The sequence below is a fragment of the Acipenser ruthenus genome, chromosome 19 (genome assembly GCF_902713425.1).
Source record: "Acipenser ruthenus chromosome 19, fAciRut3.2 maternal haplotype, whole genome shotgun sequence".
NCBI classification, from domain to species: Eukaryota; Metazoa; Chordata; class Actinopteri; order Acipenseriformes; family Acipenseridae; genus Acipenser; species Acipenser ruthenus.
Window position 1 is genome coordinate 30,132,128 of NC_081207.1, and position 17,794 is coordinate 30,149,921.

Genomic DNA, 17,794 nt, shown 5'->3' on the forward strand with positions numbered 1-17,794 from the left:
ATTAAATTTAAAATTGCACCACTTTCTTACATATACCGAGCATCAAAAGAAACTTATCACTATTATAACACATTTATTTTTGAAAAAAATAAGGTATATGAATGATCATTCATCCTTGACCATGACACGCTTGAGTGACTATGACTGAAGCATATGCACTTAATCACCTAATTAGTGAGACAGTTGATTGGACACTGGATATGGAGTGATTTCAGCTGTTGAATTGCAAGCTTGAATAAAAGCAATAAAGAAAATCACAGAAAAAAAACAATATGCCACGTCTGTCAAGAGAGCAGCGCCTTCGTGCGATCGGCATGTTGGAGGCTGGACTAGGGCAGCGTACTGTGGCTCGCCGTCTTGGGTGCTCACAGCCAGTGATTTCAAACCTGGCGAGATGGTATAACCAGACACACTCTGTCAATGACCACCAACTGGGTGACCAAGAGTCACAACACCTGCCCGAGATCGACAGATCATTTTGCAGCATCTTCGATTTTTCGATCGTATCTAGTGAATTTTATCCAAATATAAGTGATAAGTTTCTTTTTATGCTCAAATATAAGTGATACGTTTCTTTCGATGCTCAGTATATTTTATTATACAAATGCGATTATTCAAATTGTATTTAAATAAACCACCTACAGCTCTGACCTCTTCTGTACCCTTTCCCCTCATTCAACACTGCTGATAATGCAGCAGATAGCTGTTGCTGTGTAACATCAAAGTCCATTTGCAAGCTGCTGCATTAGCCACCTGAATGTGTAACTGCGGCATGATAATTCACTTCCTATATGAAGAGACACAGAAGTGTCCATCTAGACATCTGCATTTTATTGGAGCATGCATCAGTAGTGTGTGCAGATACAGTAGTTTTCAGGGCGATTCCTCAGTGCTGTAAAATCCTCCAATAAAATTCAGCCTGCCAGCTAAGGGTTTTGATCAAATAGACCAGACAAACGTACCTTGACAAAACGTTCATGTGTCAGTCCAAATTTCATTCAAGTTTTTCTTTTTAATTTAAACAGTTGTATTGTAGTTTCACTTGTACACTTTAAGATTACAGCTCGATGTCACTGTTGCTGCTGTGTTAAGGTAAGGGTGGCTCACTGAATGAGGGTCAGTGCGAGTATGTTGAAGGCATGCTGCAGTGTGACTGTCCGTGTTACTGGCAGTAGAAGGTGAGGACACTCTCCTGGTTTCCTCGGACCAGCATGACCGGGGGTCTCAAATTCTGGGACAGGGTCTCCAGCCAGGCAATGTAGAGGGAGCTGGGGCACTCGCTCCTCCTGCCGATGGGCATGGTCCTGCACAACAAAACATTTTGACTGATTTAAAAATCACGCACGTTACCGTACTCCCATGCAAACAAATATAATGCACACCCATGGAGTCCTGCTGGTGACCCAAGACGATACCATCTTCAAGGGGTCTGATCCTTTTGCACAGTGGTTACGCTGCTTACCACTCGGTTACACAATGGTGTTTTGGTTGGACTGTAAAGTGCAGTGACGTGTTTTTACAATATTTAATACAGTTACAATATATGTGTGTCTCTGCCCTTTCTACTTACATGACGATAAGGGCAGCATCGCGCGAGTAATCCAGCAAGATCTCGTTCAGTCTGACTTGTCGAAGCGACTGCAGGGAAAATGAACAAATATTGGGGCCTTGTTCACAAGACTGTTTCAAGGAATGTTATGTTAAAGCATTCTGATTAATTCAAGTCTGCAGTTCAAAGGGTTTGTTAATTTAATATAATTATACAAAGCACTAAACCTAAGAGAATTCTTTAAAAAAATAATTCTTTAAAAACATTCCTTAAAGTATGGTGATTAAAGAGATACCCTGAAGGTCAAAAAGTGAGTCTAGTTTTCTTGTATTTATTTTCTTCAGTAGTTTTTACCTTTGGCATGTTCTTCTGAATCTCTTCATCTGATATTTTCCAAGGGAAATCCTTTTTTAATTCATTGATTTTGGCTTCATCTTTGAAATCATCATTCAGCTTATATGGACCCAGCAAGTCTTCAAACCTCTTCACACTATACATACACAAAACAGGCACGAAGACACTGCTATCAGAGAAATGCAGAGATGAAACAGTTCTCCAGACATGAATTATATATACCGTATACCCCCACTGACCAACATATATTCCATGACTGAATATATAAATACGGATCATTTATGTAATGCACTTTGAACTTCTACGTTTTAATTACAAATAATAATTCTACTGATAAGAGACCCCTCCTGTCAGGACATTATTGAACTGCAACGCTGTAGTCTTAACAGCTTCATCGGTCCAGATCTTACTTCTCAGGTTGTGGTCTTTGATTGATGTCTGGAAGCACCTGAACGTCATTGAATCCAAGGCGAAATTTACTCAGGAGCGCTATAAACCTGGAACGCAAGGGGAAAGCATTTCTTTTAGGTCTGACAGTCTATAAACAGGCTCTATCTACAAGGACAGGAAGGCTGCAAAGATTGGAGGGCTAAGGTAAGTAAACTGGGCTGGGCTGGGTTGGATTTGGTGAGGGGTGTGGTGCTGCGACGCCAGCATCAGTTGAGCCTTCCTGAGGTGTCGTGGGCTAGTTGATGAAACACCGAAGACGGGAGGTGCCCACCTGATGATTCCTGCGAAGTGCCCCACCAAGCCCATTCCAGACGGTTGCCATGCTGAGACACTATGAGCCCGCACTTTGATTGATCCCTGGAGCCAGCATCGCTGCCGTTGTGTGTGCTGATGCACCAGGGAGGCCGAAAATAGGCTGATCCCTGGAGCCGACATGACACTTCAGCCATCAACAGCGGGCCAATAGGAAGTCCACGTTACCTGGCGGAAAAACACTGAAGGCTCATATATTACAGTGAAGCTACGTCTTGGTTGGTCCCCACCACTAAAATCCAGTTTTATCTTGGTGAAAGCCAAGTCCAATATTAGCATGAAGTAAATAACGGCTACTCTCAAGTAAAGAAAACAGAGAAACAGCAAAAAGCTGTGGAGATGCTGTGCAAGTGGGGCGTTCAACCCCCGCACTCAGAGACACTCACGCTTTCCGCTCCTCGTCCATTCTGTTGAGCTGGCCTGCCACGAACACTCGCACCTTGCAGTTCCTCCAGCGCTTCTTGCGAGTCAGCAGGTAGGGAATGAGGAGAGTCAGACCTGCGGGCAGCAACAAGGGCAGTTTACAGAGGGGACACTGGCCGTCTCCATACAGAACCGTGCAAACACACAGTATGGCTGAGCAATTAGAAACTACTGTAAGTCACGCACGAGAAATCGACCAATCACGGTTTAGGATTTGTAGAAATTCCAGTTCATTTTATGCTGTGTATACAGTAGGTGTGTGATCCAGTGCTTAGATCACATGACAGAATTCTACAGTGTGTCTTTGTGATAGAAGCAGTATGGGCTTGGGTGTTTCCCAGTTGAAGTTTCTTCATTCATACCTCCATCGTCAAACAGCCAGTAAATATCGATTGTCTTCTTGCCCTGCTGAGACTGGAACACAGTGGTGGTTTGCTGCTCGGCAGCTAAGGCCTCTGGATCCACTGAAATGAGAACAAAAGTTTTTTTAGTTACCCATCCTAATTCTGTTTTTAAATACATTATATCACTGGGACTGAAAGCCCCATTCAATTAACTTTTAGCTGAAAAAACCCCCAAAATTTAGGAAATACATAAGCAAATGTGTATTTTTTTTATTTTGATTTAATTCACACATTATCAGTGCTGAATCACAACACAGAAGATCTAACAGATGCGAGACACACTATACCAGGTTCAGGTCTAAGGGACGCTGCTCGCTAAGCCTGGGGATTTCACTTTATTGATACTCACAGGTACCGTTGACGGTGTAAGCTGCTACAGATCCATTGCCATGGCTGTCATCACCAGCCTCAAAGCTGGGGTTAACTGTTCATTGTGGAGACACACATTGTTACTGCTGTGATAAAGCTTAGAAGAGCACAGCAAAGTACAAGCATGAAAACACAACAGACATACATTGCAAGCCCGGAGAGGTATGGCAAATCATTGCAGACTATGGTTAATGCATAATAGAATTATGGAAAAAGCATGGGGAACTGCAGCATTACTGTGCACATTTTATAAGGGAGTGCTGCTAACTGATAAACACAAAGCACAGTCAGTAGTTTCAAATTGCTGAGCACCCAGGCATGAATTTATAGTGTTTTTTCCCCCCCCCAAGAGCTTTTTTCACAGCTCAAGAGTTAACTGAATTACCACTGGTAAATGCACTTATCAGCATGTTAAATGGGGTGAGGTGACCTGTGTCCAGTCTGCTGAGATTACAAAGACTTCCTGCCATTTGCACACGCCCGAAGACTAGTACCTATGGGGCAGGTTCAATTAAAATATCCTTTTTTTTGTACATATTTAGCAAAGTAACTGAATTTTTTGTAAGCGGCCCTCTCCTTAACTCATAACTTACAGTGCGCTTGCATCGTTCTAGATATGTCCAGCCCTTCTTTCATGCGCAATAAACAGATTCCATAATTGAAGTCAAAGGCGTCGCTGGAAAAAGGAAACAAAAGCACAAATAGCGGCAATCAGAGTAGCTGCCCTGTTTGAGAGGTCAGAGGTCAAGTGGAGATTGCTGCTGTGTTCTCTGTTGAACCATCGAGGGACAGCCAAGCGTGTGTGGCTATGGGCCATCTCTTTTTATTCTCTAAAGGTTTTTAAATTTTAAATTTGAATCCACAGTTTCTCCCCCGTACGTTTTTTCTCCCTTACGGAAATGCTTTCACTTACTGGATAATGCCGATGTAGTTTTCCATGTTGCTGGGGTTATCTGATTTCCAGTTGTTTTTAAACCCCATTACCAGAACATTAGGTTTCATTCTTCCAAGACCTGAAGCCTAAGGAGAATACATTAGTCCCCTGTTAGCATAGGAAGCCGAGTTCATTGAATGCCTTCATGTAAAGACGCAGAGAGGCGTGGTTACCTGCATGAGGATTTGAACTCCGCTGCGTAAGTCGTCCGCGACGATGCCGGTGTAGAAGGACTTGCTCTTCCTGTTGTTGAGCCACTTCACATGGCGATCTGCACGGCTCACCTCCGGCATCTTCTGCTTACGAGGGCCCTGCCGTTTAAAACATCTTATTTGTTTTACCGCATTAAGTGCCATTGTTCTCATTTGAGGTCAGGCTACTACTTTGTAATGTTTTGGAGCATTTTTAAATGACTGTATCTACCTGTTTTAATTTTCTCTTGAACTATATTGTTTACAGTGACATACTCTGATTTTGTTAACCGCAAAAGTCTGAACGTAACGCATCAAATGACATAAATACAGCTTGTGCTCTAAAGATCAAATGGATTTGGTGGTACTTATTTGGGATTATTTCCAGTGGATGACTTCATTTACATGTGAAACTATTCCGTCCAGCCTCTTTCTGGGCACCCCCATTGTAATGAATGGATAGGGAGGAATAACCCACTCAAGGATGCTCTGCGTCATGGGTCAGGATTCTGGGAGTGTTCCAGAGATGTGTGACACAACACCTGAAATCCAGAGCGTGAGCAATCCCTTGTCTTGCCTCCAGCACCACCCCAGAGGCTAGTGCTAATTAAGCACCTTCAGTTAATAAGCATAACCCTAATGGAACAACGGCAATAAAACAAACGAGGAAGGCTCACAATGATCACGTTCCCACATGTCATGAGGCTCAGGTTTTTAGTGAAGGTCCCAACAAGGTCCACCATGGCTGGACGGAAACCAGGAGCTCCGGTGAGGACCAAGCACTGCGGCCTGAAGCAAACGGAAAACAAAATGAGCAGAAAAGGAAAACAATAAGTTACTACTATATATATATATATATCCCCTTTGGTCAATTTTGTGTGATCTCTATGGAGTTCGAGAAGTTGCCCGGCCATAACTTTGAAAAAAACTCATATTCATTATGAAATACATACATAGATAGGAAACTTAACATGGTACAATTATGCTTGCAGTGACTGATTATATACAAATATATCTGACATGCAATATATATTTTAGAAAGATCTTATGAAAGACATGAATATTTTACCTGTAGTTTTTAATATGGTCATCCACCTCATTTAGGCCAACAGAGCAGGACAAGGCCCTGTTATATGAACTTGCCTGCACTGAAGAGCCCCAGTTGATCGCTGAAACACACATGAAAGAGTTATTAGAGACCCTGTTCAAACTGCACGGATATCAGATGTGCATCACACCAAGGCATTGTATACTGGGGAGCGATCAGTGTGACCTGCTGCACTCTGCACTGCGCAGATACCTCAGGAGAACCACAGCTGATAGGAAACGAATACAGGAAAATGAAACAGAACGGCGTCGCGTTATACACGGCCCAGTTTAACGGCTGTGATGGAAAGGGTCTGCGTAAAGCAGGAGTGTCCAATCACAGTCCTGGAGGGCCATGTCGCTCCAGGTTTAACAGGTAGCATGAGATACTTAATTACTTCAGGGTCTGGATGGAGGTTTGATTAGTTCAAACAATTTAGAACAGGGTTGGAACAAAGACCTGGAGTGGAAGGGCCAGCTTTGGCCACCCTGGTGCAAGAGGGTACCTGGTCTCGTGTAGAGCACGTAACCCAGCAGAAAGATGACGATCCCGATGGCGATCAGAGCGGCCCACCAGGTGAGCAGGAACATGATCACCACGGAGATGATGGCTCCCAGCAGCGACGCCCACTTGCTGTAGTATTTAAATGACGGCCTCCAGCCTGCAGGGACACAGCTGTTACACACAGTACAGAACAGGGCTGTGCAGACGTACGGGATGAACAGGGATCATGAGCATACATACCCGGGGAGTTTGTGATGGAAGCGTGGAAGCAGCTGAAGTTGATAAGAGCGTACGAGCACAGGAAGAAATTGGAGATGATGGGAGCAATAGTGTTCAGTTCAGCTGCATGAAGAAAGAGAAAACAGCTCTTCATGAGAAGCAATCCAAATAAGGGACGAGGGATCATCGACTGGAATGAACAGATATGAACTGGCTTAAGGTATCTTATTGAATTCATTGACACATTTCGTGAAATTCAACCTTTACTTAGTAATTATTGAAATATGTATAAGTTCTTTACTCCAGCCTTGTTATAAATGGTTTACTAGTAGTCAATAATTTATTCTAGATAATCAGCCTGGAGGGGAACGGCTCTCTAGAATAAGAGGCTTCCTCATCCTAATTAATCCCATGTCTGTGTCATGTACAACCCTGCCAGACTTCTAGGAAAAATCCAGCATGATTCACATATGGGGATTGCACCTCACATCTGCAGCTTCAGAGAGGCTGTATCTAAAGAGCCAGGCTCCCCTTGCACAGCACACAGACACATCTTTATATTACTCAATGCCAGCCTGCTAATCTCCTTCACACATTAATCACAGCCAGCCAGGTGAGAGACCCGCTTACCAATCAGAATGAAGCCGACAGCGATGACGTAGGTCAGCATGTATCCCCTGATTGGTTCGTCGTTCTTTCCATAACCTTTTCCGAAGAACCCGATCAAAGGGTAAAGGTTATCTTTGCAAAGGCACTTGGGGCAGAGAAATAAAAAAAAAAATGTTAAAAGCGTTTTTTTAAAAAAACATTTCCTAAATGTTGCAAAGCCTCACTCCAGGTGCTGTGACATCCGTTGCAAGGTGATCTTACCTGGAAGACCTTGGGTGCTGATACGAGGCAGGCCAGCGCAGAGGAGAGGGTCGCCCCAAAGATGCCAGCTGTGATCAGGGGGGCAAACCCAGACACCATGCTTATGGTCTGGAGGGCAAACAAAAAGAATATAAAGGATTGCTTTCTGAACAAGTCCTCACTTGAACCCCAGGCCTGCACACTTTATTGATGGTTTTTCATTGAGACGCTCACTGTTACCCGAAGAGATCTAGAATGACTGCATCTATCACTAAACCTGCCCGTCTCGTTCTTAGTTTTCCTCTATCTGAAATACTCCAATCTAGAGCATTTCAGCACCGGATTAAATGGGTCAGCGGCGACAGGGCTGGGTTTGAGCTGGTCAACTGCAAATAAACACTCCAAATAAAAACTCAAAGACCAATGCAGGTACCTGATAGTAGTTGAGTAGACCGTGCTGGCAGTTATGATTCTTCGCACATTCTGTGAAATTCCATCCATAACTGCAGTCAAGCCCCTCACAGCCAATAGGGGGCATCTCAATGGTGTCGTTTATATTCCCAGAGGCATCCCTGAGCACACAGGAGCCTGGAAACACGGGTTCAAACCAAGCAGAGCGTCATTTACAAATTGGGAGAGCAGATCACTGCCCAGACAGTTCCTAGTTGTTGGTGTGAATGTTATTCAGTCGAATGGATTATTTGATAACAAATGACAGTGCACTCTCCTGAAGAGCAGAGACGCAACTCACCAATGGTAGCAGAAATCACAAGGTATGATATTGTCGTCCAGAAAATAGCCAGCATTGTCCCTCTGGGGATTGCAACAGCCGGGTCCTGTCATATCAACAACAGAGGGAAAGGATTCTGTTAAACACCCTACAGTAAAACAGAGTGGGTTTGTTCTTTTTACACAGATTTAGAAGCCTACTTCTGGGTTTGGTGCTGCTATTTTGGAATTCTATGTAACAACTGAGTAACTACCAACCCCCAGCTGCTGGTTTTCCTAAGATGTTTGATGTTTGTAAATACAGTAAAGTGTTCTGCAAATTAAGGTGGCTTCACTGTCCTTCACTAGCCCTCCATATAATATAAGGGGTCTACCTTACCCTCAGATCCCCTGAGATGTTGGCTCCAGCCAGGATTCCAGTGGCCGAGGGGAAGAATATGGAAAACATTCCAAAGAAACTTCCATCGGGACCTCTCCAATCTGGCACAAAGTTTTCTGAAAAAATTCCAGCTGAAAAAGATTTAGAACAAATAAAAAATGAATAAATTAGGAATAAAACATGGGCAACGCTTTTTTTTAGGCTAGAGTGTCATCAATAAGTTTTTTTTTTAATTAATATGCAATTAACCATCTGCTGAGGTTTTGTTCCATGTTAATAACCAGTCAATAGATATGCCATGCATGTGTGTGTCTATCATTAGACAGCCATTGGAGCTCATATTTCATATGCATGTTGAGTATGGCTTTTGAGGCTAGTTTCCTGCTCCAGTAAAAAAAACAACATGCTATGCACTATACATCTGTGTATATAAATCAAAGAATCTATAGAAATTCTATAGAAATTCTATAGAACTTTGAATGAGGTCAAGTGGTGGTTGTTATAGAAATCCTACAGAAGAACAAAATATAAATTGATTATGTACAGTCAACATTATTAATAAATGCACAGCTAAGGTGAGTAGTGTAATTGCAGGCTGTTGCCTGGATCAATGCTGCATTCTGCGTGCACTTTGCTCCCGCAGTGCATGAATTCACACGGGTCGTTCTATCTGCTACACAGCAGATCAATGAATCTTGTAAGGCTCACCCTGGTAGCTGAAGAATCCCTTGGACTGCTTTTCCGGGGTGGCGGGGATGATGGTCCCCACAATGTAGTTTACAAAAGAAATCATGATAACGAAGAAGAACAGAACCTGGGCCTGCCAACGCAAAGGTGTCACAAATTCAAACAACTGCCTATTTATAAATGCAGAAATGTATGCAATCAAGGGAACACATGAGAGTGTGGGTGTTTGTTTTCTGTTGGTATAAACTTTATTCAGTCCGAGGAATTATTTGATAATAATATGTGGATTAAGCAAACCGCTTGCTCTGTTACACGGTAATGGATCTCCTCCTCGCGGCTGATGAGTTTATAATACTGACGTCCAGCCCTGTCCAGCCATGTCCAGACCTTTCCATTCAATTGGACTGAGATGCCAATTCATTTCAAGTTTGTCTTAACGGCTAAAATTAATGCCGTCTAATTTTTTTTTTTTTTAAATCTCTTAAATAAAAGAGGCCATGGATATACTGTGAATGGATTTCACTGTAAACTATATTACCTTTGCCTCCCATTCCATACCCGCCAGTGAAATTCCAAGCAGAATGGTCACTGTGATCACTCCGATAATCCTGATGTCATTAGTGGGGTCTACCATTGTGGAATCATATTCCTGGGTAAAATAAGAAAAACATCGGAATAATGAACTGGACATCACTGAATGCATTGCCTTTTTAAAACAAATGTTTTACTTTTTCATGTACTGTGGAAAACTGTCATGCTGTACCATGCCTTTTTCAACTATTCACTCCAGATTATTTTTTTTTTTAATCATGATTCTGTATATCTCTGTAAAACAGTTTCCTGGGAGTTTGATTAGGCTTGTGAATAACCTAAGGAAACAAATAATGGCTCGATTAAAAGCAGGTCTCACCCTCAAGAGATCCCGCACGGTCTCCGCAAAGCCCACCGTGTGCATCGCCACGGCCACTGCATTGGCAAAGGCAAAAATGAGACCAATCGAGCCCCCCAGCTCCGGCCCCAGACTCCTCGAGATCAGGAAATACGTTCCACCTGAAAGGTGATGGAAGACAAGCTGCTTCAAAGAGGTGCAGACAGCACTTACACAGGGGGATTAGAAAATGCACCACAGCATTCTAATCACCCTGTAACTGCAGCCTCGCTTCAGTCTCTCTGCAGGTGAAACAGTTTGCAGTTTACATAATATACACAAAACACAGCTCGTTACATTTACTAAAACACAACTCTTTTTTAAACCCCCTACTCACTGCTTACAGTGTGACCCTTATAATGGTTATACTGTATAACTTATATTAACAGCCTCCTGTAGTCCCCCCCCTCTCTCTCTCTCCCTCTCTCTCTCTCTCTCTCTCTCTCTCTCTTTCTCTCTCTCTCTCTCTCTATATATATATATTGACGATGATATAGAAAGCTCTACCCACCTCCTTTTACTTTCCCGTTGGTAGCGATGGCCGACGTTGATAAGCCTGTTATCCCGGTGATGCTGGAGGACAGCAGCACGATGACCCAGGTCAATCCTGAAAGGCGACAGATTCATGCGAGCGGTTAACGTGCCATGGGTTCTAGAAAGGTCATTATTCCTGCGAACAACACTCAGTAGCACTTGAGAAGATTTAGCGCGCCTGCCCAAGTAATATTATGCTTGCTACTACAGTAGTAATGTTATTGCTACTAGTATTATACCCGCGAACCTTTTTAAACACAAAGACGAATCCACGTGCACATCGCCGTTGTTCTTAAGCATGATGGCACACTAAACTATGTTAACACACGAGTTACAGCATAAGATAGTTAATACGGATGTATTTTATATGTATATTATACTCAATAATATAGTGAAACCCACACACCGATTCCTGCTTGACCAGTGATCCACGGCAACCGCAAGTATAGAATGACTCCCCAGATATTGAGCATACAGCGGATCTGAATAAGAAAGACAAATACATTTAAACAAACAAACAAACAAACACAAACCTGCAATCCTTGCAGGCTTTGTGAACAGTATTTATTTATTGATTTAAAAGGAGAATTTCTAGAGAATGCACGCAGATCAACTTCTATTTAATGGATTTTATTAAAAAAATAATAATAATAATAATAATAATAATAATAATAATAATAATAATAATAATAATAATGCGTTTTACCATGACTCCCTTCACCCAGCCGAATCTGACCGGCTCTCCCAGAGGTTTATCGGCACTTTCCCCCTCTTTGACGGCCTCTCCTCCCTCGGCATCGTCCGCAGCGTCATACATCTTGGGCGGCTGAAACCCATCCGGCTGAAGAGCAGAAACAGGGCGAGAATGCAACTTTAAAGTGACTTGACAGTAAACTCGCGGTGAAAAGGGTAATGCCAGCTGTGCCCAGCAGTGGTGTCTGCTGCAGAGCGGAGGTGAGCTGGTTTTGAGCAGGTCGTACTGGGACTATGACTATCGGTTCTAATTCCCAACACTTACTGTAGCCTGTCATTAAATCACCACCAGAGTGGTACCGCAGGGCATGTATAGTGCGTGTATTTAGGGTTAAGCAAGATGTTTACAAATGCAATACAAAGTCTAACGAAAGCTAAGGGAACACAAAGCCCCTTTTTTAGGAACAGGGGCTTGAAATGGTTCCAGGAGACCGGAAGACCTAGTCTGAGGCAACCTTGCTGTATCAAACCCCAAGTCTCCCCTGGTGTGCCGTGCAGGGGCCTGAAACCTAGTCTCCTGAAACCACGTTCCAAGCCACAAAGTGACTCCGTGTTCCAGCTGCTTTAGATGCGTGTTTAACAAAAGGAAGACGAAAAAAGTTGTCTTCATCACCGACCTCGTATATGAAAGTATGCAGCTGAGCGAGCGAAGGTCTGTGGCAGCGATTCACACCCTTGACCATGGTGTTGGCATAGTGGTCATACTGGGGCACCGCGTCCAGGGTATTGTAGCCGAAGGTGTTCGTTTGGGTACTGCTGTTCTTGTCCCAGGTGTCAGCGGCGCCGAGTTCAGGCGTCCCAAAGCGGTACCTGGAGCTGTCCTCGGTCCCCATGAGTTTATTGATAGTAAAGCTGCTGTGCCCAAACTGCGCGTCCACCGTAACTTCGTGCGACGGGAGGTCTGCCATGCCGGCTTTCAGCGACGATAGAGTGGAATGGTAAACTATTACAATACCTGGTCGTTTTATACAGCGGTAAACCGGCAGGTACTGGTGCGCACAGACCCCTTATTACCATTCTTACAAGACAGTGCCCCGCGGTTAGATTTGATAAGATTTCCATGTAAGATAAAAAATAAAAAACTACCCCCTTAAGGTATGTAAGTACCTGTACTGTGCAAATTGCAGTCACACGTTAATTGTGTTCTGAGATTTTAACTTAGATACCGCGTCTTCGATTAGAGGTCACAAGACAGGTTTCTGCAGTTCGGTGCAGTGTTGGCAGTGCGTAACTGCACACGGTTCTCACAGGTTTTTGTTATTTGGTCATTAAAGCGTCATAATTAAAAAATAATCTCAGGGGTCGACTCTTAAAATGTACCAGAACCCCCCCAGCATAGTGTCTACATATTAAAACGAATTATCACTCTATGACAATATCGTTCTTTGTGTGGGGTATAGTTTTCAAGCCGTTTTCCATTGTTTTAAAAGAAATGTAACAAATTCCTATATACTTTAGTGCGCCTGTTTATGTATGTATTCATTTGTAACATATGCACCGACTGTGTTACATAAACGCAACGCAGTAGCCATATGGTGCATTTATGTTTATTGAAAAAAAATAGGCGAGAATGGGGACAGTTGTAACATTTTTTTTTACCTTTCTCTCCATTACGCACATATGATTTGAGCTAGTTTGACCAGACTTTGATACAAACAACTTACTTCTGTCCTCTGCCAATCCCCATAGTTATCCTGTTTTAAGAGCTGATATACATACTGCAAGAGGGCTTGAAATGTAAGGTGTTCCATGGCCAGGGTCAGATGTTTTTATTTAACTCAAAAAATGAATATCTTTATTAAAAAATAAAAATGTTCACATAAGGCATTTTTGTTGTTGTTGTCCTACTTTTAAATTTATTTTAACATCCATAAAATGATAGGCTTTATCAAACAAGAATATGTCAGTATTATGATATATGAACCAGAGACCTGTGTTACAACTGTCCCGGGTCTCCCCGACTGTTTTTCAGTAACACTCCATGAACCGTGTCGCTGTTGATAGCGGCGGGTGTCGTTGCTGTAATGTGAACTGTGAAACAGGTTCCAGTCCAGTTGAAAGACGCCCCGAAGCCCTCTATAAAACCCATTCGATTTTCATTAGCCCTGTCATGCGCTTTTGACTTACTCGCCTGAACGCATCCAACCGTCTCCGCTTCCAGTTCCGCGGAGTCATTGTGTTTTTTTTTTTTTTTTTATCTAATTCACAATCCTGCCCTCGTGCTGAACTACGCAGAGGCTGCCAGGGGTTGCGTACATTTTGAGATACACTGTACAGCATTTTAAAAATAACTTTAGAGTCAAATTACAGTTAAAATAAAATCCAGCCAAATATCTCAGCATCTTGAGACGATATATCAGATGTGGCCAGGTGCCAAAAACCAACCAGTTGGACGAGTTTCTAGTGGCAACAGTTAACAATTAATTTGACTGCATCAGCTGCCCAGCTTGAGTGACAACATTCATTCTTCTGCACTAAAGCAGGGGCGTTTAATTATTTGAAAATAAGCAAACCCTATAGAGTCATTAAACATGTATTAAATCATTGGGAGCTGTTTCACTGCAGTCCGTTTCATTTCACCATAAACGTTGCGGGCAGTTTGAAATGGTTTTCATAATTGGATATAGTGTAGTGTACATTTTGATCTGCTCTTGTATGTAACATTTGCATTGTGTTAATTGATTATATATACACACACACACACACACACATTCCCTTACCGTTTTAATCCCTGGTTTATGTGTCACACAGATACGTTGCTGTTTGTTACTTTTCCAATGAGGTGCACGAAACGGGGTTTAACATTTACTGACAGGTTGTATCTCCTCATCCGGATTGTCAGTTTCCTCCTCGTGATGCTCGAATCACTCTCAAATGTATTTTAAGAAGAACCCGTTTGAACAAGCAGCGCTCAATTTCCTGTGTATCTTAAGCGGTTCAGAATACAATTACATTAAAGTTAAGATATTCCTGTAACTGTACCGTGGTCTGCAAAGACAATTGCATCAACCAAAACACCACACGCATACACATCATTTGCGCAGATTTATTTTTTTTATTTAAAAAAATGTTTTCAAAGTTGGAAATGAGTGAACATAACACTTTGTATTGTTTTAAGTGTTGACAGTCTCCAGGTGTCCAGGGTTTCCAGCCCTCTGATGATGCTAACGGTATGATGCGACCCTGGTGTTGTGAAATAGCCGGACTCTAGCAGGTGTGTTTCGGCGGCCTGATTCACAACACCAGCTGCGGCAACTATACCTAGTCTCGGTCTCTCTGTGTCCAGTGCAATCCTCCGGACAGACTGCGGCAAGGTGGAGTCGTCCAGAAATGAAAACCCTCAACCATAAAATCCGTAGAAATTAAAATACATTTCTTAGTCCAATCTATACATTGCAAAACCATTTCTATATCCCCGTTCTGTCACCGCGTGTTTAATTGTAACACGTTATGTTTGCTATCTATGTATGTATTCTATAATGCAGTTTTGTTTTCTCACAGCTTTGGCACGGAACTTCTGGAACTCTACAAAAACTGGGTTAAATTTCTAAATTAAAGTATAATCGTGACCTCATGATAACGCATGGGCGGATCCGGGGTCCGGACCCCCACCCCCTTTCTTTAAAAATGTCACAATATTGTTTACTTTAAGTGTATGTTCAGTATCAGGTATCCCCCCCTTCATAACAGTCTTGACCCCCCTCCCCTTCATGAAAGTCTTGACCCCCCCTCATAAAAGTATGCACCCGCCTCTGTAACTGTACGTGTTTGGCCTTCTATAAACCAAACTGTTGCGCTTCTTCAGTTTATCAGGTATGTCCTGTACGTAAAAAACTAGGAGGTTGGACAAAACTCTCATATTACAGAAACGCCACCTGCTGGTAAAAGAGCCGAACAACAAGATTAAAAACTGACTTAGAATTTAATTTGTATTTGTATTTGATATTGAAGATAAATCTTTGGATTCTATTTCTTGTTTTAACCAACACTGGAAACATAAAGACCGGTCTTAGGAGAGTAATCCAAGCAAGGAACTGTGGAATAAAATTCAAGTTAGAAGGAAACTTTTAGCAAGAAAAAAAAAATGCAGACAAACATCCAATTAGATTTGTCAGAAAAAAAATGTTAAAGTATGTCCCAGGAGAGAGAATGAGGAAATCAAACAAGAGCAGGAAAACCAGCAGGGGGATTTCTAACGCGTCTCCCTCGTTAATGCACAGCTCGTTCATTCTCTAACCAGTTACAAGATCAAAAGAACACAGAACACTTCATAATTGCTTGAGAACAGGATTGTTTCAATATTATTTAGCCTCCAGGGCCAGGCTTTTGAAACACCTTGTACAAGCACTCCAGCCATTAGAATCACAGCTGTTACACTGAAGCTGAAGCTGAAATTGGATCCTGTGGGATATTTGAGATGCTTTGTAAATGAAAAGAAAGTTTGTACAGTAACAAGGGTCTAAATCATTGCAGAACAGCTTCCAAGTATTGAAAGAGTGTAAGGAAAATGAATTGGCGGGGGGGGGGGGGGGGGGGGGGGAATCCAGGGACATAACAGTAAGACAGGTGGTCGAGATCCATCAGAAAAGCCCCCAGACTGATCTAGACAGAAGGTCAAGGATTGATACGTTGGCCCCTGGACTTGGACTGACTGGGCAAACATGGTTCGGTACCAGACCGGTTCAGGTGCTGTCTGCAAACCTAATCCAAGAGTCCAGCAGTCTTGTCTTGGTATGTGGGTCAATTCATGTATGTAAATCTGCGTTTCCACTGCCATTCTCGAGGTGCATGTCGTTTCAATGATTGCCCTATCATGGTTTTAGCGAGAATGGTTAGTTTGAAAGCATTCTGGGAAAAGCAGGTAGAACAGGATTGGGCTCTAAATAGGAAAATACATAATTGTTGGGGTGCTGGGAAGTGGACCAGAGACCTTAAACTTTTGGACCACCACAATGTCACCCCCCTCTGGAAACAAATAAATACACGTTTTGCAGAATTATTTGAAATATTTACAGAATCCTAAATCATCTACGAATGAATGTATTACTGTTTCTTTTCTCAGGAGAAGCAGACTCCCAAAGGAATGCCCTGAAAGACATTCCCACTTCCTTTCTGTTCACTTCTCTGCTCAGTCTCATCATCACCACCCTGTCAATCCTCCTTGCTCTTAAAGAATCTCTCAGGTCTGCTCATCTTTCTTGCTGTGCTGGAGCCGCGCTTTCACTTTTAAAGAAAGCAGCAAGATCAATAACTGTGCAAGCCCCTGGGCTTCCACACTACAATAGAGTCCTGTATCTCACTGATCTCAAGTTATAAAAAGAGAAGGGATGAGATGCAAGTGAACACAATGCCTGCTCTTTCTCCATAATGCTTTACTTCTGTATTGTGGAGATGATTCGTAGCACATCACTATTGTAGACATGGGTCCGAGGTCAAACTGCACTTAGGCCAGTATGGTATAATGCACGGATTAACCCTTTAAGGTGCAAGGGACATCTATGTCCCACAAATAAAATGATTCTTACTTTCTATTTTTGCAGCGAGGTGCACGAAACAAGGTTTAAAATGTACTGACAGGCTGGATCTGGTCGTCCAAACTGCCAGTTTCCTCCTCCTGATACTCAAGTCCCTCTCAAACGTATTTAAGAAACCGTTTGCACAACAAGCGCTCAATCCCTTCTTAAAGGGGTTAAACATACAGTTATCACGGCAAGAGGAAAAAAAAAAAAAAAAAAAAGGTTTTCTTTTTAAAATAGTGTTAACGTTCTATATGAAGGCAAATAAAAATAAATGCAACAAATGCTTATAATATAATAACAATAACACAAATAAAAACGAATCAAATAATAAGCATTCATTATTTCGGATATTTCCATTTCAGAGGCCGTCTCAAATATATTCGATAATGACACAGAAGACTTTGGTGCTCTTAATATAATGGCGATGATAGGACACAGACTACGACTTCTTCCTCCAAAGAAAATGAAACTGCTTTGAAAGACAGCACAACATAAAACCACCACAATTAAATAAAACAAAAACTCTATCACAAAAATAAGTAAATAATAAAAAAAAATTAAAAAAAGACAAATGCAAATACAAAAAAAATCGAAATAATAAACCGTGAAACAAAAACATG

At 42.2% G+C, this 17,794-nt stretch overlaps 1 protein-coding gene across 1 annotated transcript; it reads right to left on the bottom strand.

The window, feature by feature from the left end:
* Positions 1-992: 992 nt before the first annotated feature.
* Positions 993-12,574, bottom strand: LOC117424058 (solute carrier family 12 member 3-like). Its single transcript, XM_034040084.3, has 26 exons — positions 12,273-12,574; positions 11,609-11,743; positions 11,309-11,384; positions 10,880-10,975; positions 10,351-10,490; positions 9,979-10,089; positions 9,462-9,573; positions 8,754-8,884; positions 8,397-8,481; positions 8,079-8,233; positions 7,667-7,774; positions 7,427-7,550; positions 6,818-6,919; positions 6,579-6,734; positions 6,056-6,155; positions 5,664-5,775; positions 4,969-5,106; positions 4,775-4,881; positions 4,455-4,537; positions 3,842-3,916; positions 3,451-3,552; positions 3,052-3,163; positions 2,314-2,400; positions 1,904-2,039; positions 1,571-1,638; positions 993-1,304 (listed from the first exon to the last, which is right to left on the bottom strand). The coding sequence occupies exons 1-26, from the start codon at positions 12,561-12,563 to the stop codon at positions 1,163-1,165; spliced, it is 3,084 nt and encodes a 1,027-aa protein (XP_033895975.3). The 5' UTR covers positions 12,564-12,574; the 3' UTR covers positions 993-1,162.
* Positions 12,575-17,794: the final 5,220 nt, after the last annotated feature.

Bases quoted from the DNA above. Each gene is read 5' to 3' on its own strand.
- LOC117424058 (XM_034040084.3), bottom strand. From the start codon at position 12,563: ATGGCAGACCTCCCGTCGCACGAAGTTACGGTGGACGCGCAGTTTGGG. The intron at 8,885-9,461 runs GTGAGCCTTACA...AATCTTTTTCAG, and splicing joins GGGATTCTTCAGCTACCAGG to CTGGAATTTTTTCAGAAAAC. The intron at 3,553-3,841 runs GTGAGTATCAAT...TTCTCATTTCAG, and splicing joins TTACACCGTCAACGGTACCT to TGGATCCAGAGGCCTTAGCT.